General features: G+C 31.9%; 1 protein-coding gene across 6 annotated transcripts in view; it reads right to left on the reverse strand.

Moving 5' to 3' along the window:
• The window catches only part of DMD (dystrophin), a gene marked incomplete at its 3' end in the record, with an annotated part of 2,539,585 nt that overhangs the window by 834,220 nt on the left and 1,679,710 nt on the right, over positions 1 to 25,655 (reverse strand). For all 6 annotated transcript variants that reach the window (XM_081277777.1, XM_081277778.1, XM_081277780.1 and 3 more), the window contains 2 exons: positions 6,113 to 6,260; positions 3,497 to 3,646 (listed from right to left, as the gene is read on the reverse strand). In XM_081277777.1, coding sequence (XP_081133903.1) covers positions 3,497 to 3,646; positions 6,113 to 6,260 — 298 coding nt within the window. The remainder of the gene's footprint in view (positions 1 to 3,496; positions 3,647 to 6,112; positions 6,261 to 25,655) is intronic.

A 25,655-nucleotide genomic window follows, 5' to 3' on the forward strand; every position in this document is an offset into this window, starting at 1 on the left:
ACTTGTCAGACATGCAGAGCTCTCGATAAGTTTTTTTCATTGTTATATATATAAATATATAAAGAATTAATAGATGTCTGAAGAACATCTACATGCTTAAAAGAGAAAATGACGAGAAAATATCCCAGTTACAAAAGCTGACATTCAAAGAAATAAAAAGTGTATAGCTGGGTGTGGTAGCACACACCTGTAATCCCAGCAACTCAGGAGGCTGAGGCAGGAGGAGCACAGGTTTGAGGACAGTCTCAACAACTTAGTATGATCCTAAGAAACTTAGTGAGACCCTGTCTCAAAAAAATAAAAAGGGCTGGGGATGTGATTAAGCAGTGGTTAAGCACCTCTGGGTTCAATTCCTGCATACCAAAAAACAAAAACAAACAAACAAACAACAAACAAAAACACTACCAAATCAGTTTCATATTTATGTGAGAAACTGTATCCATTATTAATAACTTTCCCACAAAACATTCTATGCCCAAATAGCTTCACAATTGCATTTTTGAAATATTTTAGAAAAAATTAATACAAATTTCAACAATTTCTTCCATAAAAAAATAGAGTATGTCCCAAACATCCCAAACTTGTTAGAAAGCCAGTCAAACATTATTACCAACACTTGAGACAGATTTTAGGAAAAAAACAATATAGATCAATTCCTGTCGTGAACAAAGATATAGAATTCTTAACAAAATATTGAATCCAGCTATCTATAAAAAGTATAATACATCATTATCAAAAAAGGTTGAGTTCCGAAATCTCAAACTAGTTTCACATTCAAAAATCAATGGCTGGGGTCGTAGCTCAGTGGTAGAGTGCTTGCCTAGCACGTGTAAGCCCTGGGTTCGATCCTCAGCACCACATAAAACAAATAAATAAAATTAAAAGTATTTTGTCCATCTACAACTAAAACATTTTTTTAAAAAAATCAATGGTCATAATTCACCATATTCACAAACAACAAAAAACACAAGATCATTTTAATTAATGCAAAGAAAGCACTTTAAGTTCACTATCTATTTATAATAAAAAGTTAGTAATGTGGAAATAAATCATAATTCCTTATCTTGATTAAGAAGACAAAAGTCCTACAAAAATACCATATTTAATGATAAATATTGGAAGCCTTCCACGTGTGACAGGGAATGAGACAAGATTTCGCATTATCACTGTTTTCTTACTATTTTGGAGTTCCTAGTCTGTGCAAAAGGCTAAATAAATAAAAAATACCAAACACCCTTAAAATCATAAGAATAAAAAATGGAGAAACTGTCTCTATTTGATGACATGATTGTAGGAATTAAAAATTTATAACATTAGAAAAACTTGTTAAATAAATTTACTTATCAAGTAAATTTAAAAAGGTCACTGGGTATGTGTTCAATATATAAAATCAAATGTATCTTTGTAAACTATTAAGAAGGAGAAAACAAAATTTAAAATGAATCTCATTTATAACAGGATATCACCAAATATCTGGGACTAAGTGTAATACTTCATGTGCACTATCTCTATACATAAAAATGTAAAATATTACTAAAAATTCACTAAAGAAGACCAAAATAAATGAAGAGACATACTATGTTCACAGATTTGATGACTTGGTATTGTAAAGATGTTAATTGATCTGCAAATTCAACACAATTCCATCAATATCCTGGAAGGCTTTATATAAAAATTGACAAGATAGCTTTAAAATTTATTTAAAGAATAAAAGTAGCTAAGGCAATCTTGTATAGGAAGAATAAAATTTACACTACCAGATCGTATTTTTTTTTCTTGGCACTGGAGAATGAACCCAAGGGAACTTTACCACTAAGCTATATCCTCAGCCCTTTTATTTATTTATTTTTTTTATTTTGAGACAGGGCCTTGCTAAGTTGCTAAGGATGGCTTTGAACTTGCAATCCTCTTGCCTCAGCCTCCTGAGATGCTGGGATTACAGGCATGTACTACCATGCCTGGAAATACCCAAATTTTAAAATAAAAATGAATATTATGGACATATAGTTCAATATTATTCAGTCATAAAAAGGAATAAAGTTTTTTCTACATGCTACAACATGTATGAACCTTGAAAACATTATGCTTAGTGTACTAAGCCTAGCACAAAGAAACATATATTGTATGGTTCCACTTAAATGAAATATCTACAATAGGCAAATTCATAGAGGAATATAGGATATGTAGAAGTTATGAGAGGCTAATGGGACACAATTGCTTAATGGTTACAGAGTCTTTTTTGGCAGTGATGGGAAACTTTGGAAATAAATGGTAATAATGATTGCAAACGATGGCACTTAATTGTACACTTGAAAATACTTAAAAATAACAAATCTTGGTAATGTATGTTTTATCACAATTCAAAAAGATAAAGTAATATATCAAAATCATTGAATTGTATATCTTGCATGGGAGAATTTAACTGTATGTCACTTATATTGCAGTGAGTCTGGTTAAAAACAACAAAAATGGTTGTAATTAAGCCACTGTGGTATTGATTGGAGGAACAATATTATCAAATAGGAGAGAATAAAGAATTCAAAAGCTCATTGATACACATATGTTCACATGATTTTAGACAAGGGTGCCTTAGTGATACAGTAGAGGAAATTACTGTCTTTCAATAAATGGAACTGAGCCAGGCATGGTGTTACATACCTGTAATCCCCTAGACCCAGGAGGCTAAGGGAGGAGGATTACAAATTCAAGGCTAGTCTCAGCAACTTGGCAAGACCCTCAGCAATTTAGCAAGATCCTCAGCAATTTAGCAAGACTGTCTCAAAATAAAAAGTAAAATAAAATAAAAAGAACTGAACATATAACTCAGCTGTAAAGTGCCCTTATGTTCAATCTCTAAGACCACCTCTACAATAAATAAATGGGACTGAATCAATGAATGAGGGTTTTTATTATAAATTCATATGTACCATTTGTTTTTAAAGATTAAGTATATGTTCATTTTGATAAACATCTTTAATATTAGAATTTAAAAATATACTAGGTGACAAGACAAAGACTCATAAGTGAATAAGGAGAGAAAGAAAGACAGAACTACCTTTCTGAGAAGGTTAGTATAGATCACTTATCAATTAAGTCTATACTATAGATAAAAATGAGTAATTTTTATCTATTTTATGATACTTATTGAACTATACCACCCCCATCTTGCTTAAATACTGTGAATAGACACTTGAACACTGAATTGATTACTTCATTATATTTGTAGTCTTATTCTTTAGAATAATTTATGCAAAGAAATAGTAGGGTATATTTTGGTGCTTGCTCACTAATGTAAAACCATCTACTATCACCATTTTTTCCATTTACATCAAAACATACACTCAAATCAAATGGTCTGGTTATAAAACAAAGCAGAACAAAACTATAATCCACATACCAGCTTCTTTCCCCACCAATAAAGCATCCAGGAAACAAAACAAATACAAACACTTGAAGCATTTAACACATGTGACAAAGAAGATGGTTAATGTCTAACCTTTATCCACTGGAGGTTTGTCTGTTTGAGCTTATTTTCAAGTTTATCTTGCTCTTCTGGGCTTATGGGAGCACTTACAAGTGCTGTTCCTCCGGTTTCATTTAATTGTTTTAGAATTCCCTGGCGCAGAGGCAACTCTTCCACCAGTAACTGAAACAGACAAATGCAACAATGTTTAAAATGAATTACAGCACAATTCCAGCTACCTTGTCTTCACCTCTATTGATCAGTCTATCAAAATGAAGCAACTTTACCGAAGGCCCATGGGTACCTCAAATACCAACAATTTTCTACAAAGCACAGAGTTGATAGACTGAAACACATACTCCCAAATGGATAAAACTTCCTGCAAATCACTAGATTATTCTAGCCCTTAGAGTTTTTTTTTCCCAGAGAAACATGTTACATGCTATGATGAGCTCTAAAACAATACAAATAGAGATATTCTGAAAACACATTTCCATCATAAATAGAACAATCTGAATAAATTCACTATCATCCCAGGTACCAAGTTATAAGAAGTCACTAAGTAAAAAAGAAATTACCCTCTCAATATACACAGTGCCAGATACTATGCTAAGCATTTCACATATATTTTCTCAGTTTATCTTCATATTATAATAATTCTATGAAATAGTTCCTATTATCTTCAATTTATTTAGAATGAATCACAGACAGAGATGTTAAATGCTAGCTTTGAGGATGTAAAACTAGGAAACAACACAGCAGTTATTCAAACTTGGGATATTTCATTCTGGAATCCTTATTTTTGACTCTTTCACTTCCCCAAATTTCTTTTTATTTTTTCATTCAGCATCACATTGTTTATGCCCTTTCCTAAGATCTACAAAACCATCATGATGTTAATATATATTTTGTTTATTTATGATGGCTAGAGCTGCAGTGTTCAACACAGTAGCCACTTGCCATGTGATGTTATTTAAACTTTATTAAAAATTCAATAAAATAAAACATACTCCTCAGCTCTTCACCAAACTAGCCACCTTTCAAGAGGCACATAGAGCTATTGGCTATGGAGATGGATTATGGAGAATATTTCCAACATCATGGAAGTTTTATTGGACAATGCTTATCTAGATTGTGTAAGGAGAATAGAAAATCAATGCATATTTTTTAATAAGTGAATGCTGCTAAACATGTTTATAAAATGAGTCATCAATTATATTGCTACATGACACTCAATACATTTAGGAGAGATGAATTTCTAAGAACAGACTGAGTTTGTTTTCTCAGGTTATAACCATCATTGAATGGTTTGCAGACTTTTTATTTTTTGAATCTCAGATTTCTTGTGTAATGTGTGATATATAGTAAGTGCTCAATATTTGTTTATTTAATTAAGCAATATTTTTATTTTATCATTCCATCCCCTGCTAGGGTGTAAATTTCCTGTTTCATAGAAATAAATGGTTGTTGTTGGACTCTAATTTGCATGTGTAAACTAACTGAATCATTTCTATGTAAGTAATTCCATTTTCTTTTAATTATGCAACCTTATAAAAAGATGATAATAGCAGCCATTTCAAATGTTTGATATAAAGATCAAATAAATTAGCAGTTTGTAAATGCATCTAATATTTGGCATGAAACAGGGATGATTAAATATTAATTTCACTACCCTTTCACCTTTCCTTAAACCATTAAAACAGATTCAAAGAGTAGCTTACCCAAAACCAAAACTATGAAAAATAATCCAACTGTACAATCAGAGCACTGTAGTCAAACAGGTGAGGTTAATCACTGAGAAGTGGACAACAGTAGCAATGCATGAAAAATCACTTGAAGAAGCTAGATGATTGTTCAATCAGTATGGAATGTAAAGCAACACTATGACCCACACTTCAGACAAAACATGTCAAAAGAAAATAATGCTTCAAATGAATCTGACACCTTTAATTAGAGGCTGAAAAAACATTATTGATTTGGCAATTAAGATATTCCCTAAGAAATTAGTTTCATTTTCACAAACACTCTATTCAAATCTTTACATATATAGCCTAAGACAGATTTAAAAAGAGATTCCCAGTTACACTTAGATTTTATGATTTCACACTCTGTTTTTCAGTTTTGAAATTAGTTTTTGAAATTACTTAAAGCTGTGGAATCATCAAGTAAGACTAAAATGAGGGCTGGGGTTGTGGCTCAGTGGTAGAGCACTTGCCTAGCATGTGTGAGGCCCTGGGTTTGATTCTCAGCACTATATATATATATATATATATATATATATATATATATATCCATCAATGACTAATATATATATATATATATATATATATATATATATATGACTAAAATGAACTACAAATGGGTTATAAAACCAACTGACATGCATTATGCATGTATAAACACAATATTAGGCAATATATGCACCTATACAAACATACGTGTGTGTGTGCACACACATACCTACATACATATGTACACTGGATGGAAGCCATTGGTTTAAGACAAAATAAAGTTATAAGAAAAATACTTTAGTAAGAAAAACTATAAATAACATAATGGGCAGGAAATTGATGATTAAATACATCTAAAAATAGATTTATATACTCTATATACAAGTAGACCTTGAGGGAGTTTAGAAAATAATATTACCTTGACTTGTTCAAGCTTTTCTTTTAGCTGCTGCTCATTTCCAAGTTCAAGTGGAATACTAGTAATGCTATCTCCTTCTCCCAACCATAAAACAAATTCATTTAAATCTCTTTGAAATTCTAACAAGATATTCTTTTGTTCTTCTAGCCTGGAGAAAGAATAAATGAAATTGTTATGAATGACATATTTCTAAAATTTTTCTTTTTATAAGGCAAACTGGAAAAAAACATGGCAAACACTTTTAAAAACAAGCATTTTAAAAGATGTTAGCAATGCATAATTTATGTTGAGAAGATTCATTCACTTTGAACAAAGCAATTTAAACATTTTAAAAATCTGTAAAAGAGATTAAAATCAGTCAAGACAAAAAATCATGTTTTAAAAGTTCCAACAACTTTATGTTATTACAATCGAACAAGGTTTCTCAACCTAAGCACTACTGACAAGGTTGGATAATTCTTTGTTGTGAGGGGCTGTCCTACTCACTGTGGAATATTTAGTAGCATTCTTGGCCTGTACACTAGATGCCATTAGCAATGCCTTCCCTAATAGTCAGGACAACCAAAAATATCTTGAGGCATTGACTAACATCTCCCTTGTGGGGTCAAAATCTCTCTTTTTTTGGAATCACTGGCTGCACTAAAGTAAGTATATAACATTAATTTGTATGTTTTAAAATGCTCAATTAAAGGATAATTTAAGGAAAATTAAAGGAAAAAAGAGAAATCATAAATTTAAAATAAAAACACAAAATGATTACATGTTAAAATGTTTTCCAATTTATGACTCACCAACTTTTTTTGAGGAAAGACAAATACTTAATATATGTTCTACTAGTGGAAATTCTTAATTATAAAAATGCATGCATATACTCTATGCCATTTAATTAGCCATAAATTCATTTTTACATATTGGATAGGAGGACTTATAGCTGAACAAAATGGTTTGCACTTAAAATAATTCATGATTTTTGTTATGTGGAAAGCTATGTATCTCTTCCATGTAAACTTTAGATTGTAGTATATTATACACATAGGAAAGTGTGTGTGTGTGTGTGTGTGTGTGTGTGTATCAAAGAAAATTTAAAACTTGGACATATCATATAACTAAGAAAAAACAGAATGTTATCTGAACCCAGAAATCTCTTCTTGCCCCTTTGCCATCACTAACTACAAGTGTAAAAAGTAATCTGTCAGCTATGGTTGTTATGCCTGTAATGAATGCTAAGTAAATGAAATCAGATGGTGGATGATCTTTTGGGTCTTACTTCTTTGATTCAAAATTATGTCTTTAATAATCTGTGTTGTGTGTAGTTTCACTTTGTTCATTCTTCTAGATATATAATATTCCATAGTATAAACATATCACTGTTGATAAACATTTACATTGTTTCCATTTTTTGAACACTTAAATAATAATTGATTTTTTTAAAAAATTGATATTTTGCTTGAGGTTAACAAATGTTTATTGAGAGCTTACTCTCTTTCAGGTAATCTACTGGGTATTAGGATCAATGATGGATATGTCATATATTTTTGTCTTGAGGATCTCACAGTCCATGAAAAGAAAAAGCACATAATTCAAGGATCATATTTGAGTATTATAGAAGGATAAGTTATTTCTTGTCCAAGGCTTGGGAGACACCCCAGAGAAGATAATGATTTAAGTCTTGGAGCATGGAGAGTCCCATGTTGTAGAAATAAGACACAGCCTGTGCAAAGACAAGGCCTTCAGAGAACCACAGCTTATATACTTTCTCCAAACCAGAATCTGGTTATTGGACTTCTGCTTGCCTAGATTCAGTTTTCCGTTTGAGGATAGCTTGTTCAAAGCTCGTTTGGGATGAGGAAAAGTGGCATTCTCTCCTCTGTCTATTGTCAACATAGGAGCCAGAGGTTTCCTGTGAAAACTCAAGTCAGATTATGTCAAATCTACACTCAAAACTTCCATTGCTTCCTAATTCACTAAAAGCAAAAGTCTGAACACATTCTATTACAGAGTTCTACAAGGGTCCAGATGTATGCTTTACAATGTAGTATATACTATCATATGTGGCTAGTAAGAACTTGAAATGTGACTATTATAGATTGAGATGAGCTACAAGTGTAAAATATACACCAGATTTCAAAGTTATTACAAGAGGGGAAGGAATGGTCTCCATTTTGCTATAAACCAAAAATAGATCTAAAATAAATTCTATTTAAAAATTTTAAAAGAATGTAAAAATATCTCATTAACACTTTATATATCATATACAGATTGAAGTGACAATATTTTTAATGTATTCCATTAAATAAATGTTAATTTCATCTGCTGCCTTCTTTTTCTTAAAATGTGGCAAATAGGAAAACTTAAGTTATGTATGTGACTCGTCTAGTTTTTCTGTTGAACAGCACTGATCTATAAGATCTGCTCATGACTCCTCTTCTTACCTCTCAACTACAGTTTCATTTACTTTCACTTTTATCCTTCTTGAGAGTCATTGGCCTCCTTGCTGTGCTCTTGAAATATACTACTAGGTGGGTCCCTGCTTCTAAGCCATTGTACATGCTCTTCTTTCTGCCAAGAAAGCCCTTGCTTCAAATATCAAACATGGCTGACTCCCTCACCTCCTGCAAGTCTTCCCTGATGACTCTACTTAAAAATTTTAATTCCCCTTAGTATTTCAATTCTTTCTCCCTGTTTTTACCCTTCTCTTTAGTTCCTAAAATTAACATGCTCTATGATGTTGTTATTTTTTGGTGTACTGTCCCCACATGTGAAATTAAGCTTCTTGTGTGTTGGGTTTTTTATTTATTTATTTTTAGTTGTGTATGGACTCAATGCCATTATCTGTTTTTATGTGGTGTTAGGATCGAACCCAGTGCCTCACACTTGTGAGGAAAGTGCTCTACCACTGAGCCACAACTCCAGCCCCTTCTTGTGAATTTTATTTATTACTATAATCTTTGCTTCTGAAATAATGCCTGACACAGAATAGACACGTTCAGTGAATGAGTGAATGCTACCATCGTGTATGTGTTACTGTTCTAGGAGAATCTTTCCAATTCTTAGCAATATTGATTGTGAAAGATGATCTAATTTACCCCCTAATGTACACGTACAGTATTTCACCAAATTCAAGACACTTTCAGTCACAGGCTGTTCAGTACCATTATCTTGAGTACCAATGGTATGGAGAGTGGGGACCGAGTGGCTGCTGTTTGAACTATAACCAAAGTTTTTATTTTACTAAGAAACTTGTTCTATTAAATTCATCTATATTTTTGTCACATGCTCCCTTGTGTATAAATAAAAAGTATAAGGGAAAATTGGTTGAAGTATTCCTAAAAGCACTTGCATTTAGAGTCAGACTCTCTTTTATCACTTTTCCTTTCAGGGAATGGGATATAGAGGATTTTGGACATTGTCGATACTAGATCTACTGCTAGTATTACTTCTCTGTAAACTTTATGGGGAAGTGGCTGGTTTCAGTTGCTGGCAGCTTGTTTTAGAATGTAGGATATCATTATTTCCCTCTCAGATTCTGATCTTAGAAGCATTTCTGGGAGAGGAAAAATTTTACTATAAACATTCTTCATGTGATGGTTGGTCCTTAAATATCCTAAGATGACTTCAACACTTTGGGTCTAGATTTTAAGGTACTACTTCATCATTTTCTCTTTTTTCTACTCTTTTTGCAAGTCTTTGTCTCCATTAGTATTTGATTCCAGATCATCTTGTGTAGTAGAATAAAATTCCATAACTAAATACCTCCCCACTTTGAATAATATATCTTATTATTTATTTGTATATTTTTCCTCTTAATAGCATTCAGCCAAGAAAAACAGGGGAGATAGACTTATTCATTATAATTGAGATTTATATATTTAATTGGGATCAAACCCTAAAAACATTCTGTATATATTTTCTTCATTTAATTTTACTGTATTTCCTTAGGTCATTAATTTCTCTGAAAAATTGATCCGAGTAATAAGCTATATATGAGTACATATTTCACCCTTCTTTTGCTTTTAGTCATTTAGTTTGTGTCCAATTTTTCATCATTATAAATAAACTTACAACAAACACATTTGTTTCTGCATTTTGGCTCATGCTCATATATCTACTATATTCCTTAGAATAAGGGAAAAGATAGAAATAAAAATCCTAAGGATTTAGGTATACATTGCTAAATTTATTTGCAATGCTGGTAAGAGCACTCATAAACTCCAACCAATAGTTAGAAAATACTAGCCTCACCACACTTTCACCACTATTAAGCATTGCACTCTATATACTTGTTAGAAAAAAAAAAGTTTTTTGTCGATATTTTACATTTTTATTAATAGAAATGTTGGCTGTATGTATGTGTATGTTCCATTCTCATGTGTGCTATGTCTGTTTTTCAGTTTTTCTCAATGTTTTCTTATTTTTAAGAGCTTTCATCACCTCATGTATAAAATACATTTATTGGGAATATTTTTCTAGGTTCCCTTTTGCCTTTGAGTGTTTTTACATTTGTTTCTATATTAAAAATCAAAGTTCTTTCATTGTGATATCATGCTTAGCATTGTTTCTATTTTATAGTTGTCAAGATGCTCATCTTTATTCTGAATTCTTATACTTCCATTTTAAAAAAAAATCTACATGATTTTTTTTATTGGTTGTTCAAAACATTACAAAGCTCATGACATATCATCTTTCATACATTTGATTCAAGTGGGTTATGAACTCCCATTTTTACCCCAAATACAAGTTGCAGAATCACATCGCTTACACATCCACATTTTTACATAATACCATATTAGTGACTGTTGTATCCATCTTAAATTTATATGGAGCTAAGTTTCTGATCTTGAAGGGGTTTTCAGAAATTGGTATTTTTTCCTCTGCACAATCTATTCTCTATGTATTTGTGTTGTGTTCATTATTTTTAAAATGTTTATGTTTCTAAGGTTCTGAATGTTGATTTACTATAGAATTTTATGATAGTAATTCACTACTTCAATAATTGGAGATTTAAAATATGTTTAGTTTCTGGAAGGTTAACACCTTCTCTCACCTTAGTCAGTCTAACTTAAGTAATGTGAATATTAGTTGAACAAATTATTAAATAAATTGAGGATTTTGCTTGGATTACATTAAATCAATAAATTAATATGTGAAAAATTACTATTTTGCCAATATAATTCTGATAAATTTTCTATAATTACACTGTATTTGACACTGAGAATATTTGGGATTCATCTATGAATCATAAATAATTAAGTACATTTTATAATTAACCTTCAGCATCAGTTTGAAAGGCAGCAACTTGCAGAAGATTTTATGGATGTAAACTGTATACTAATTTAGATGACTCTTAAGAACACACAGATAGAATAAATCATCATTTAAAGAGTAAAAGCTTTGGGTAAGCTCTTTGCTACAATCCTTCTTTTTACATAATGCAGAAAACTTTTTTCTGATTATTTAATTTTCAAAAAAGTAGAGCATCTTTTAAAATATGAAAACATTTGGTAGTCATTTTTGTCTAGATTTGTTTTTCATACTTTGAAATATAAAAAAGATGGTGCAAAATCCCACTGGGACCTTGTTATAATCTGCTTTTCCAAGTGCATGTGTTTTCTGAAATTTCAAAAGCCTCGATTTGAAGTTTTAAAAGCTGCAATTTGAATTTATGTATTCAGATGATTGCAGAAAAGCAAAGGAACACAGTTAGCATTTCCAGTCTTGTCTCTTGACAGAACAGTTTAAACGTGCTTTATATTGGCATTCATCACATGAAGTGTTATTTCTTTGTTTACCTACTTGCTTAATGCTTATGGTAGGATTTATTCAGGCATGTGGTAGTAATAATAATGAATGAGATACTTAACATTACCTATCTGCAATTAAGTGCTAAATATTTTACTTTTAGAGACATTCCAATACATTTAGCTATTTTTTAAATAAAAAGAACGCCTTCTGTTTGAAATATTAGCTCGGAAGAAAGCACATATTATGATGGCGAGAGATTTGCATAATCAGAAAGGAAGAGTTACCGATGTGTGGCTAAATTCAATGAATTTAACATTAAGTCTTAATGAACATTTTTTGTGGAGTTGCTCTTATGGTAAGAGAAAAGACCTCCAAATCTCATGGTCTGATTTCAGTGGGAGGAGGTATCTGCCAAGTGTTTCAGGTAAAATGCTAGAAATTTTTTATATTTGAATATATTTTAATACTTAATATATCTTTTGTATTGCCTTCCTAAGGCTCTCCATTAAAAATTAAACTTCATTCAATTTAAAACCATATACTACATATAAAGTGACCATCACATTTTCCAAATGAGAAGTTCTTCTCCAAGTTTTTTGATCAACTTTAACATAATATCTAAACTTTAGATAATGTAGATATAATAATCACATGTTTATGTATAATGCTTAGTTAATTTTATCAAGCATACATGTCCTACTTTATATAATACAAATTAATATATTAATTACATCACATTTCCTCATCTGTATTTCATACAACAATTGTGTTCAAATCCTTCACATGTATCTTCAACATCAGGACTTTCATCCTGCTGAATGCACAATTAGGTTTTCTAGAAGGTATCATTTACACTTATACCCATGTGGCCTGAAGTATAGTACTGCTGAATCTATGTGTAATGTTCTGCTAGGCATTTTATTTCAAGCCATGCACTCACAATTACTTAAGGTAAGACAGTTCTATGTTATGTTTTTTTTTTCTTTTTCTGTGCCACATGTTCATAAGCTCTACAATATAACCATTTACTGGGTTGCTTTTAATAGTATTCTTTCCAAAGTCTGATATGAATGACATCCAATTCTTGAAATTGTGATGCCATATAACCAAACTTAATCTGCACATTAAATTTGTTTTCTTACAGTTTTTTCCATACTCTGTTGACCTCTACAAAGACACCCAAAAAAAGTGTCAGTTGAGATTGTAGAGTCAATATTCCTTTTCCAGACAGTAATTCATTTTGAACAAATTAAACAAGAGTCTTGCAATTTGAGAAATTTTAGAGGTATTAAAATATGACGTGACTCTTATAATTACAAAACACTTGATTTCAGACACACATAACTTCTTCAGTTCACACTCTATGGGATGTTGTCAAACTGAAAACCCAGGCATCAACTCTGGTTAAATAAATTTGCTTTTCATACCTAATTAGTGTCTTCTAGTTAGTGCTCGAGTAACAAAATCAGACATTCATTCATTTTGCCTAAAATTTTGCCTTGTAAAAATAAAGTGCTCTTAAGGAGGATAACATGTCAGGACTTTGCAATGCATTTATTTATGCCTTACAATTAAGGAAATGATTAGCACCTTGGAGGTAGATGTGGCAAATGACGAGACAAAGCCTGAAGCTTAGCAGTGAGGGTACCTGAAGGGAAAAATCCAAACCTAAATGTTGTCAGTTATCAGCTGAGTGTGTTAACTCACTTAACCTCTATAGGCTTCAGTTTCCTTGTCTTAAAATTAGGACAATAAAGCCCTTTTATAGTGTGCTCATGAGGATAATATGTGTTCTCAGAACCCAAGTTTTAGCATACTACTTCACTCCCAGCATTCAAAGTATTAGAGGAAGTAAAAGGAGGTAAAAAAAAAAAAAGGAGAACATGGCTTCCAAACTTTATTCCTAGCTCAGATGTTTGCCTACACTCACATGTTTATACACATAAAAGCATTTATAAGGCACCTAAGAGTACACAGGGTACTATTTGAAATCAAACTTTCTGATATGCAATCTGACACTTGTATTTCTCTCTTCTGACAAACTATCTTAACCTTTTTTTTTTTTTTCGTGGAGTAATACAATTAGAATCTTAATGTCAATCTGTAAGTAAATGTGCCACCAGATGAGACTACTTCTAGGTGAGGCAGATGTATACTTATGATGTAAGAAACATTTATCAAAGATCTATTTGTGTCCAGTGATATGCAGTGAATACGGGCAACAATCCATGTCTTGTGGAAGTTGTGTTCTATTGGTGGGGAAGGGAGCCATTACACAAGAGAAAGAAATGCAATATATGGTTTGTGAAATACTTATTTGTACTACAAAAATAAGAGGAAGCATGAAAGAGACAGGGTAGAGAATATCAAAGGAGTTGGGGGATGATTGCAATTTTATCAAGGGTGACTAAGGGAAGGCTTCACTGAGAAGAGAGAATCTGAGTAAATTTCTTCATGGCAGGAATTGGCTAGTTTCTCATAGAGAAACTTGGCTTCTTTAATTTTTTTAAAGTCTTATTTATTGTTTATTTAGATATACATGACAGTAGAATTCATTTTGATATAATTATACAAGCATGGAATATATTTTATTTTATTTAGGACCCCAGCACCTCTCCTTCCCTTTCCCCTTCCCTCTGCTCCCATTTCCTCTGTTGATATTGATCTGTCATTTATCCATAGTTTTTAAAATTAATTTCTTGTGGATGCTGCCATTTCATTTTCCAGTTTCCTTCGTCATTAGGTGTGGCTATATGACTGAGTTCTAGCCAACAGTGTGTGAGCAAAATGAAGCTCATGGATTCCAGACCTTGCTCAAAATTCCACTTCCATCCACCCAGAGATATTCTTTGTTCTTTCTCTTTCTAATGTAGAAAAGCAAATGCTAAAGTTGTTAGAACCACACAATCAAGGTACCCTGGAGTCTCCTGAACAGAAGTATATATAAGAACCAGCTATATTCTCATAAGATAAACATTAAGAGAGATGTGCAAAATGGAAAACAGTGTTATTATTTTCACTATATCTTTTGGTGTGCAAAGTAAAATTATTTTAAATAAATAAAATTCATTTTTATATCAACATACACTTTTAAAATTAATAACAAATATTTCAAGCATTTCTGTTTTAATTTCAAGTATGATAATCTACAGAAACAAACCCTCTTTTGAGTCTTGATAATTGTTAAGTGTACAAAGGGGTGCCAAGAACAAAAAGTTTGACAACCATGGCTGTAGAAGAATTGAATATCCAGAATTTTGACAATCACACAAAGTAAGATGGTAGACTTTTTTTTTTAATAAAACATCACCCTTTCACTAGGCATAAGTAAAGACAGTTTGTCATACATATCAAAAACAACAACATAGCTGGGCGTGGTGGTGCGTGCCTGTAATCCCTGTGGCTTTGGAGGCAGAGGCAGGAGGATTGCAAGTTCAAAACAAGCCTCAGCAACCTAGCAAGATCCTGTCTCAAAATAAAATAAAAAAACATGGGGATACGGCTCAGTGGTTGAGTGCCCCTATGTTCAATACCTGGCACACAAGAAAAGAACACCAACATAAATAATACCTCAAATAAGTGAATAATTCAATATGAAATGAAAATGAAAACATTCTATTAGGTAGGTTTCATGGGCTGTATAAACATTAATAATAAAATGGAGAATTACATTAACACAATCACTAAGTATAGGAAGAAAAATGAATATTGTTATATGTTATGTTTTAGATATGAGGTGTTCTTCAAACAATCATGTGTGAGACAATGCAAGAAGGTTCAGAGGAGAAATGACTAGATTATTAGAAGGGCAATCTAATCGATGGCTTAATCCACTGATAAGGATTAACTTGGTGGTAACATAGGCTGGTAGGATATTACTAGAAGAGGTAGGTCACTAGAGGCATGCCTTTGGGGGTTTATATTTATTTTGTCTTGGTGAGTGGAGCACTCTCTGCTTCCTGATCACATGTCCTGAGCAGTTTTACTCCTCCACACACTTCTGCCATGATGTTCTCTATTACCTTGGAAGACCAGAGCAATGAAGTCACCATCTGTGGATTGAGACCTCTGAAATTTTAATACTAATAAACATTTCCTCTTCTAATTTTTCTTGTCAGATCTTTTGGACAACACAATGAAAAAGCTGACTAACACAGAGTAAGAGAATACTCCTTTATTTATGAACTTTTAACTTAGGAACTTTCATAGGTATGTTCTATCTAAAAGCAAGCATAAATCAAATTCTACTTTCCATAAAGAAATGGTATCATTGGTGAGACATAATGATTCTAGTCTGGATACCCTATTTTACATTATATATGATGAGTGCAAAAGCCAGGAAAATTTATTTAAAGTGCTGGGAAAATATTAAAAAATAAATAATGATGATGATCAAAGACCCTGACCATTTTTATTTTCTCAGGAGACTTAACTGAACATCTATTGATCTTCAAAACGGAGACATACAGTCTAAAAACAAATGTACTTGCTAATGGTCATTTGAAATGTAATCTATTCCTAAGAAGCAGCAGAAGCAATAGATCTTCTTTAGATTGAAAAGGTTGTCATTGTTTCCACAGTGAGTCCTTATAAGTAAGTGATATTGAAACAGCTTGAAAAACATACACATTGGCTATATGAAGCATAGGTGTGGGGTGGGGGGAGACTTCAACACACAGAAATTAGCTTCACTCAAGGCAAAAAAATACATCAAGATTCAGAGTAATTAAAAATTGCCAGTGTATCTAACAAGTGCCAGGCAACGTGAAGGTATCAGGAGATAAAGCAGAAGGATGGACAAGGGCCAGGAGGATAGGCGAAGAATTTCATCTTATTTGCAACAGGAAATAATCTACTAAGGATCCAATGATCTGAAAAGAAGCATAGGCAATATGTTCACCCTAGGAAATATACTCATTTGATGAAGGAGTAAAACATTTTAGAAAAATAAACTGTTTAGACAAAGGTAGGATAGTGTAAACATCCTACTGTAGAAGAAGAAGACTGTAGAAAGGGTTTGCAAAAGACAGTGATAGAAAAGGCATGGTTGCATCAAGTTCTAAAGAGTTCTACATGCCTGCCAAATTAATACATTCCCTCTGTAGTATCAAAGAGCCATTGGCATCTTATAAGCAGAGCTATGGTATTATGATGTTTATGCTTCTAACAACATATTTATTAGTCATTAGGGATATATACTAACAGTACTTACTTAAGTGGGTTGTGTTTATATAATATCTTCTGAATTATCCATGGTCATTAAAATTTGAACCTACATGAACTTTACTATTTTACTATCCACATCAATTACTAGATTCATTAAACACAGGGTACAGAGGACTTCAGAAGTGTTCCTCATAGATTGCCGAAGATTAGTTTTCACCCATAAAGTAGACTACTTCACTTAGCTAAGCACGCATATAAAAATAGAATCCAAATGACATCTCCAAGAATTCTTTTAAAAAGAGATACAGTCATATATGAGAGGCATGACACTGTTAGCTGAAATGTTCCCTGGTATTTGGGTCAATAAGGAAGGCAAAAGATTGACAACGTTAAGGAGAAAAATGCACAGGTAGATTTATGAAGGTTGATGGGAGTTTTTTAAAATTATTTTTGTAGTTGTAGATGGTCTTTATTTTATTTGTTTCATTTTATGTGGTTCTAAGGATCAAACTCAGTGCCTCACCCATGCTAGGCAAGTGATCTGCCACTGAGCTACAGCCCCAGCCCTGATGGGCGTTTTTAACTTGCCACTAAGAGCTAACCAACATCACCCTCCTACTGGATGTAAGGAGAAGGGTGTGTTTCCATTCTCAAGACAATACTACATCATTTCTTCACTACATATCTAATAAGGCAAAGTAAAATGGAAACATGAATAAAATAAAGTGTCACTAGAGAATAACTTGCACATGAACATTTGTGTCATGTAAATAATCTGAGGGAAAATAAGATGATCATCTCAAAAAGTAAGCACAGCCATACTTCAATCATAATGGATAATGATGGAAATACATATACCAGTTTTAAAAATTTTTTAAATTTGTTTTAACAGTCTCATGGTATTAAAATTAACAAATAAAAACTGAATATAAATAATATATACAATGTGATGAGTTGGGTTAGAGGCATATCTTCATAAACCTATCACTATAAAGAAGGAAATAAAATATCCATCAACATCAAAAGATTTTTTGTGCTCCTCTGTTTTATTTCTTCTTCCCCATCCAAGAAATTGGGAAGAAGAAATAAAACAATTAAACTCTACCCTATAAACTTTAAAGTGTAAAATACAGGCACTAGTACAGAAGATCTCTAGAACTTAATCAACTTACATTACTGTAACTTTATACCCACTAGATAACAATTTCCAATTTCCCCCTCTCCCATCTCCTGACAACAACCCTTCCAGATTCTCTACTTTTATGAGTTTGATTATTTCAGATACCTAGTATAAAATATATGCAGTATTTGCCCTTTCATGATTGAATTATTTAGAATAATGCCCTTTAAATTTATACATATTATCAATTATGGCAAGATTCCCTTACTTTGTAAGGCTAAATAGTATTCCATTGTACATATAAGCCAAATTTTCTTCATCCATTAATCTTTCAATGGACTTTTAGGTTGGTTACATATCCTGGATATTGTGAATAATGTTTTAAGAACATGAGAGTACAAATATTTCTTCAATACATTGATTTTATTTCCTTGGATACATTCTCACATGTGAGGAACTTCCATATTGTGTTCCATAGCAGCTGTATCAGCTTATATTCTCATCAATATGTAGAAGTGTTCTAATTTCCTCACATCATCAATACTTAACTTAAAAAACTGATGGCTATTCTAACAGGTGAGAGGTGATATCTTTTTGGTTTTGATGTGTATTTCTCTGTGATTTGTGCTGATGGTAACTTTTCTTATATCTATTGGCCATTTTTATGTTTCCTGTCGAGAAATATCTACTCAAATCCTTTAAAATTGTTTTTTTTTCTTTTGAATTACTTAAAAACCCAGCTTTATTTTTGTAAAGTACCAACAACTTATCTAAAAAATTAGAATCAATCTCATTTACATTAGCATAAAAAGGCAGAAAAACTTACGAATAAACTAAACTACATAGAAGAAAGATACATACATTGAAAATTAAAAACATTAGCTAAAGATACAAGACAAAAACAAAATGACACACTGTTTTCATGGGTTTCTAGAAGACTGAATTTTGTTAAAAGGCCAATGATACTGATAATAACCTACAGATTTACGCTATCTATCCCCCATCAAAATTCCAGGGATTTTTTTTCTACATAAATAGAAAAAATTCCTAAATTTTATGTGAGGTTACAAAGTACCCCAAATAGGTAAAGCAATCTTAAGAAGAAAGTTGGAGGCATCATATCTTCTGATTTCAAAATATATTATAATGTCACAATGGTTACAATAATATGGTACTGCCATAAAGACAAACAAAGACCAATGTAACAGAATAAAAATAATATTCCAGAAATAAACTCAAGCATGTTCTGTTAATAGCTCTTTGACAAGAATGGCAAGAAAACACAATGGGGAAAAAGACAACCTCATCAACAAATGGTATCTGGAAATTAGAAACCCATGCAAAACAGGCTGGGGATGTGGCTCAGGTGTTAATCACCCCTGGTTTCAATTCCTGATACCAAAGGAAAATAAAAAGATGTAAAACCTTAAAATGTAACTTTTAAAACTTGCAGAAGAAAACCTGGGGGAATTTTGTTTTTTACAATGGTCTTGGCAATGATGTCTTATATGTGACACTAAAAGCATAGGCAACAACAACAACAAAAGATAAGAGGGACTACATCTAATTTAAAAACTTCTGCATAACAAAGGAAAGAATCAATAAAATGAACAGGCAACCTAAAAAATAGGAGAAAATATTTACAAACCACATATCTAATAGGGGATTAAGAGCTAAAACTTTTATTTTTAAACAACTGAAATATACACAAAAAGTATATTACTATAATGAATTTCTATTAAGTATCACACAGATTCAATGATTACCAATATATTACCACATTTGTTTCATTTTTATGTCTCACACCCCTTAGTGCTTGTTTTTTAAAATTATAGTTTCAATGAGGTAAAATTTACATATTGTAAAATTTACCTTTATGTGTGTAAATCAAGGGCTTTTAGTAAATTAATAGATATAGGTTATCTTTCCATTTTTGTATTTTCTTCAATTTTTTTCATCAACATTTTATAGGTTTCTACTTTAAAAAAATAGATTTGCCTTTCCGTCTGGGTGTAGTTTTCAATGTAGTCATCTCTTATCTCTTTGGTTAAATTTATTCCTGGGTATATTTGTAGATATTTTAGATTGCTTTCTTGATTTCTATTTCAGGTAAGTGGCTACTGGCATATAATAATACTGATTTTTGCATGTTGATATTTTATTATGCAACTTTTCAGGATTTGTTTATTAATACTATCTGTTTCTTGATGGAGTCTTTGGGATTTTCTAGCATAAAATCATGTAAGCTGCAATGATACTTTTACATCCCACTTTTCAATTTAATTGTCCTATTTTTCATTCTCTTGACTAATTGCTCTGGCTAGGACTTTGCATAATATATTGAATAAAGTTGAAAGTGGACATCCTTGTTTTGTTCTAGATTGTATAGGGAAAGATTTCACTATGTTGTTGGCTATGGGTTTGTCATATATAACATTTATTATGTTGAGGTACATTCCTATACCTCACTTTCCATTTTCATGAAGAAGGAATATTGAATTTTATCAAATGTCTTTTCTGCATCTATTGAGATGCAGATATGGTTTTTGTCCTACATTCTGTTGATGAATTGTATCATGTTACACTATTTGAGTTAGAAATTGCATTGTGGTTTTAGTTTGTATTTCCCTAAGGATTAATGATTATTAAATTTTATAAGTGCTTATTATCCATTTGTCTATATTCTTGGCTCATTTCTTAAGTATAGTCTGTCTTAATACTTACTTGTAAAAAAGCTCTTCATATACTCTTGATGAAAATCAGATATATAAATGAAAATATTGTTTTCTGGTGTGGGGCTTGACTTTTCAATTTCTTAATAATTTATTTTGAGTAGTTCTATTCTTAACCCATGGTTGCAAAGGTTTTCTCATATCTTCTTTGAAAAATGTTGCTGTTTAGTTCTTGCATTTGTGTCTATACCCCATTTTGAGTTATTTTCATGTATGATATGAGGGAAATGTCTAAATCACTCATTTTTACATGGATATTTAATTGTCCTAGCACTATTTGTTGAAGGTTATCTTTTCCCCACTGAATTGCCTTGTCACCTTTGTAATATATCAAGTGATTATATATGCAAGAATTTATTTCTGGACTCTCAAATTTATTCCACAGATGTCTAAGCCAACCCTTAAGGAAATGCTATGCTATCTTAATCATAGTTTCACATTTTTACATCAAATTTTAAAATCAGGTACCATACATCTCTTACTTTGTTCTTCTTGTAAAATATATTTAGGCTATTTGGTATATTTGAATTTCTATAGATATGATAGAATCCATTTGTCAATTTCTGCAGAAAAGTCTATTGAGATTTTGATAGACATTTTACTAAATCTGTAGATCATTTTCATAGAGAATCATTGTCTTATCAGTATTGAATGTTTCAATAAAGAAGATAGAATGTGTCTCTGTTTATATTATCTTTATTCTCTTTTAACAATGTTTTGTAGTTTGTAGAATACAAGTTTTACATTTATTTGAATAAATTTATGTCTTTTTTCATTTTTATGCTAGATAAAATGGGATTGATTTTATAGTTTCCCTTTTGGTCATTCATTTTCAAATAGTTGTATTTCTATGGCTGTTTTGCTATGCTTCTTTTAGAACTTTTAATTTGTTTTTTTAAGATATACATGACAGTACAGGGTATTTTAACATTAAATACATACATGGAATACACAAATACATACATGGAGTGTAACTTGTTCCAATTAGTGTCTCATTCTTGTGGTTGTACATGATGTGGAGTTTCATTGATGTTGTATTTGTATATAAACATAGGAAAGTTATGTCTAATTCATTCTACCATCTTTCCTATTCCCATCCCTACTCCCTCCCCTTCAATCCCTTTGTCTAATCCAGTGAACTTTTATTCTTTCCTCCCCTACACTTGTTTTGAGTTAGCATCCACATATCAGAGAGAACATTCAACTTTTGGTTTTTTGGGATTGGCTTATTTCACTTAGTATAATAGTCTCTAGCTCCATCCATTTACTGGCAAATACCATACTTTCCTTTTTCCTTAAAGCTGAGTAATAGGGCTGGGGATGTGGCTCAAGCGGTAGCGCGCTCGCCTGGCATGTGTGCGGCCCGGGTTCGATCCTCAGCACCACATACCAACAAAGATGTTGTGTCCGCCGAGAACTAAAAAATAAATATTAAAAATTCTCTCTCTCTCTCTCCTCTCTCACTCTCTCTTAAAAAAAAAAAGCTGAGTAATATTCCATTGGGCATATATACAACATTTTCTTTACCATTAATCTGTTGAAGGGCACCTAGCTTGTTTCCATACCTGAGCTATTGTGAATCAAGTTGCTATAAATACTGATGTGGCAGTGTCACTGTAGTATGCTTACTTTATGTCCTTTATGTATATACCAAGGAGTGGGATATCTGGTTAAAATGGTTCCATTCTCAGTTTTCTGAGGAATCTCCATACTGCTTTCCAGAGTGGTTGCATAAAAATCTTCTTCACAGCCAAAGAAACAATCAAGAAAGTGAAGAGAGTGCCTACAGAATTGGAAAAAAAATCATTGCCACCTGCACCTCAGCTGGAGCATTCATCTCCAGGATATATAAAGAACTCAAAACACTTAACATCAAAAAAAAAAAAAACCCAATCAATAAATGGGCAAAGGAATTGAACAGGTACTTTACAAAAGAAGAAATATGAATGATCAACAAATGTATGAAAAAATGTTCAGTATCTCTAGCAATTAGAGAAATGAAAATTAAAACTACAGTAAGAGTCCATCTTACTCCAGTCAGAAAAGCATAGCAAGAATACAAGTAATGATAAATGTTGGTGAGGATGTGGGGGAAAAGGTACACTTTTTCAAGATTTTTCTTGACTGCTTTCAAGATTTTTCTTTTTGTCTGTATATTATGATAGTTTAATTTTTTTCCTTGTTGACCTCTTTTTGTCTATCCTTTTTTTTCCATCAGATTGCAAGTGTTTCAACACATTTTCTAATAACTTTTTCTGCTTTTTTCTCTCTCTTGAATTGCCCCAACACCTATATTGATAACTTCAGTGTTCTCCCACAGAGTCTTTGTTCAAATTTTTTCATTCTTTTTTCTGTTTTACAGATTGGAAAATTTTTATTTTTCTCGAGTTTTCTAATTCTTTCATCTATCATATCTAATGCTCCTGAGAACTATTAATGAATTTTTCATTTCAGCTATTTTCCTTTTCTGTTCTAGAAATTTCATTTGGTTCTTTTTGTATGTTCATCCTTTTGTTGATATTACCTATTTTTTGTCATGGCCATCATACTTTGCTTTAATTCTTTAAATATGATTTGCTTTAATTATTTGAATATAGTTATAAAAAGAGAATTCAAGTCTAACATTTGGACCAACTCAGAGTATTTCTACTGCCTATTTTATTTTCTCTGATAATGGGACACAGTTACCTTCCTGTTTAGATATATCATATATTTTTCTTAAAAATATTATATTTTAAATTATATGCTGAAGCAGTTCCAGAGTCTTATTCCTCTCCTCACCTGTAGGATTATTATTATTGAAGTTTTAATAACTTGCCTAAATGAAATCTGTGGAATCTATTTTGTCACCCTGTGAGAATACTGATATGCCTTTTCTGTTAAAAAATAAAGCCAAAAACAAACATTATGGCTATTTTCCTAGAGGTAAGCAAAGCTTAGTTGTCATCAAACAATAGTTGATCAGCAGTTATGTTAAAATACCTCAAGCCAGCAAGACTTTCAATTTTTGACTACAGATCTGTATATGTGTTAGGGGATGTATTAAACGTGTGAACACTTTTTAAGACTTTATAAAGCAAATAAAAGGAATTCTTATCCAGAAACTTTGTAAATGCCTCACAATACTGCACTTTAGCCAAGTTGAGGTACTAGTCTGCCTGTTCATTTGTCACTAGGTCTTTACTGTTCATAACAAGGCTTCAAAGTATGACATTTAAAATATTTTGCTTCAAATAAAGTCAACACTTGTTGTAGTGAAGCTTCTGGTTTTTGTGCCTTGCTCCACCCTGATAGGAATAATATATTGACTAAGCTGGGGGTGGGGAGTGGGAGCAACCCTAGGGAAATATAGCACAGACTCACACTGTTCTTGAAGTTAACTTTGAATAATAAGTTTACAATTTGGTGTATGCTTTTGATTGACATCTATAGTCACAAAATATTTTGTCCCATTTTATTGTTGTCTGGGTGGGGGAGATTTTTGGTGTTATTTCCTTTGCTATCTCTATACTCATGTGCTAGGAAGAGAGCTGGCCAATATATTTCTATTATCTCTAATCCTTATAGCAATCTTTCTAAATATGTATTATTATCCTTGGTTTTAAATGAGTAAAATGAGTCTCAGATGATTTGAGTAATTTGCCCAAGGAAAAAATGGTAAATTAAAAATATAAACACAAAAGTACCATGTTATATGCTTCCAAAGGTAATAAACACAAGTGGGAACATAGGTGATTATTACCCAGTATTTAGTTGGCAGGTTTGTTTAACTGTCCAACTTCAACTCCAATTACTCTTATTTTCCACTGTCTAGTGTAAAGGTTAATTGGCAAGGAAACTTCAAATAAATCAGTAGGAGGAACAAGCTTTTTTTGTCATGGATAGAATCTGATTATTAAAAAATCATTATATTGGTTCATAAAGTTAGAATTTGGTTCTCACAATATAATCCTAGTAAAATTCAGGGCCCCACATATTCCAGACAGTTATACTGATTGAAATCTAGTCCAAAAATTTAACAAATCTTTGCAAAAGATTTTAATCTTAACTCACATTTCTTGACTAATAAAGGGCAACTACTGACAAGTTACAGAACATTTCAGAAATGGCATTTCACTTCAATTCTTGCCATTAGTGGCTTCGGAATCTTTTAACCTCTGAAACTCTCCTCAACTCCTGTGTTCAGGGATTCTTATGTTTACTGTACTCTTTCTTTTTACTCACTCTGTCCCTTTGTGTATAAATCAGATCAGGTCTATATCTGTCTTATAAAGTCCATTTCTGCTTGTATTAACCTCATCTGCTCTCTATGATAGCGAAGAACTATGGCAAACAGTGTGAAACACATTTGGAAAGAAATATTTGTAATGTATTTATTTTTCAATCTGGTAACCAATTACCAAATTACTGTACTTTTATTTAACAAGTATTTCTTGAATCTATACAGTAATTCCAAATTCAATTCTGCTCACTCATTGTCCTAAACCTGAAATACTACAAAACTCCTTAACTTGAGCTACCCTATTACCAGTCTTACTCTCTTTTCAACTAAGCTCGACCATAAAGAAGGTCCTATGAGGGTCCAGATATAAACAATTTAAAATCTTTCTAACATCATTTTATCTAAGTAGAGGAAAAAAGCTTTTGAGATTTAAAATGTTCCATGACCCAATCCATCTTTACTACTTCATTTATCACCACAGCATACTTCTTTGTACTCTTTAGATACACAAAAGAACTCCCATTATTAAAACCAAGTAGGATGAATATATAGATTTTTTTA

The sequence above is a fragment of the Spermophilus citellus genome (genome assembly GCF_964194105.1).
Source record: "Spermophilus citellus genome assembly, chromosome: X".
Taxonomy (NCBI): Eukaryota; Metazoa; Chordata; class Mammalia; order Rodentia; family Sciuridae; genus Spermophilus; species Spermophilus citellus.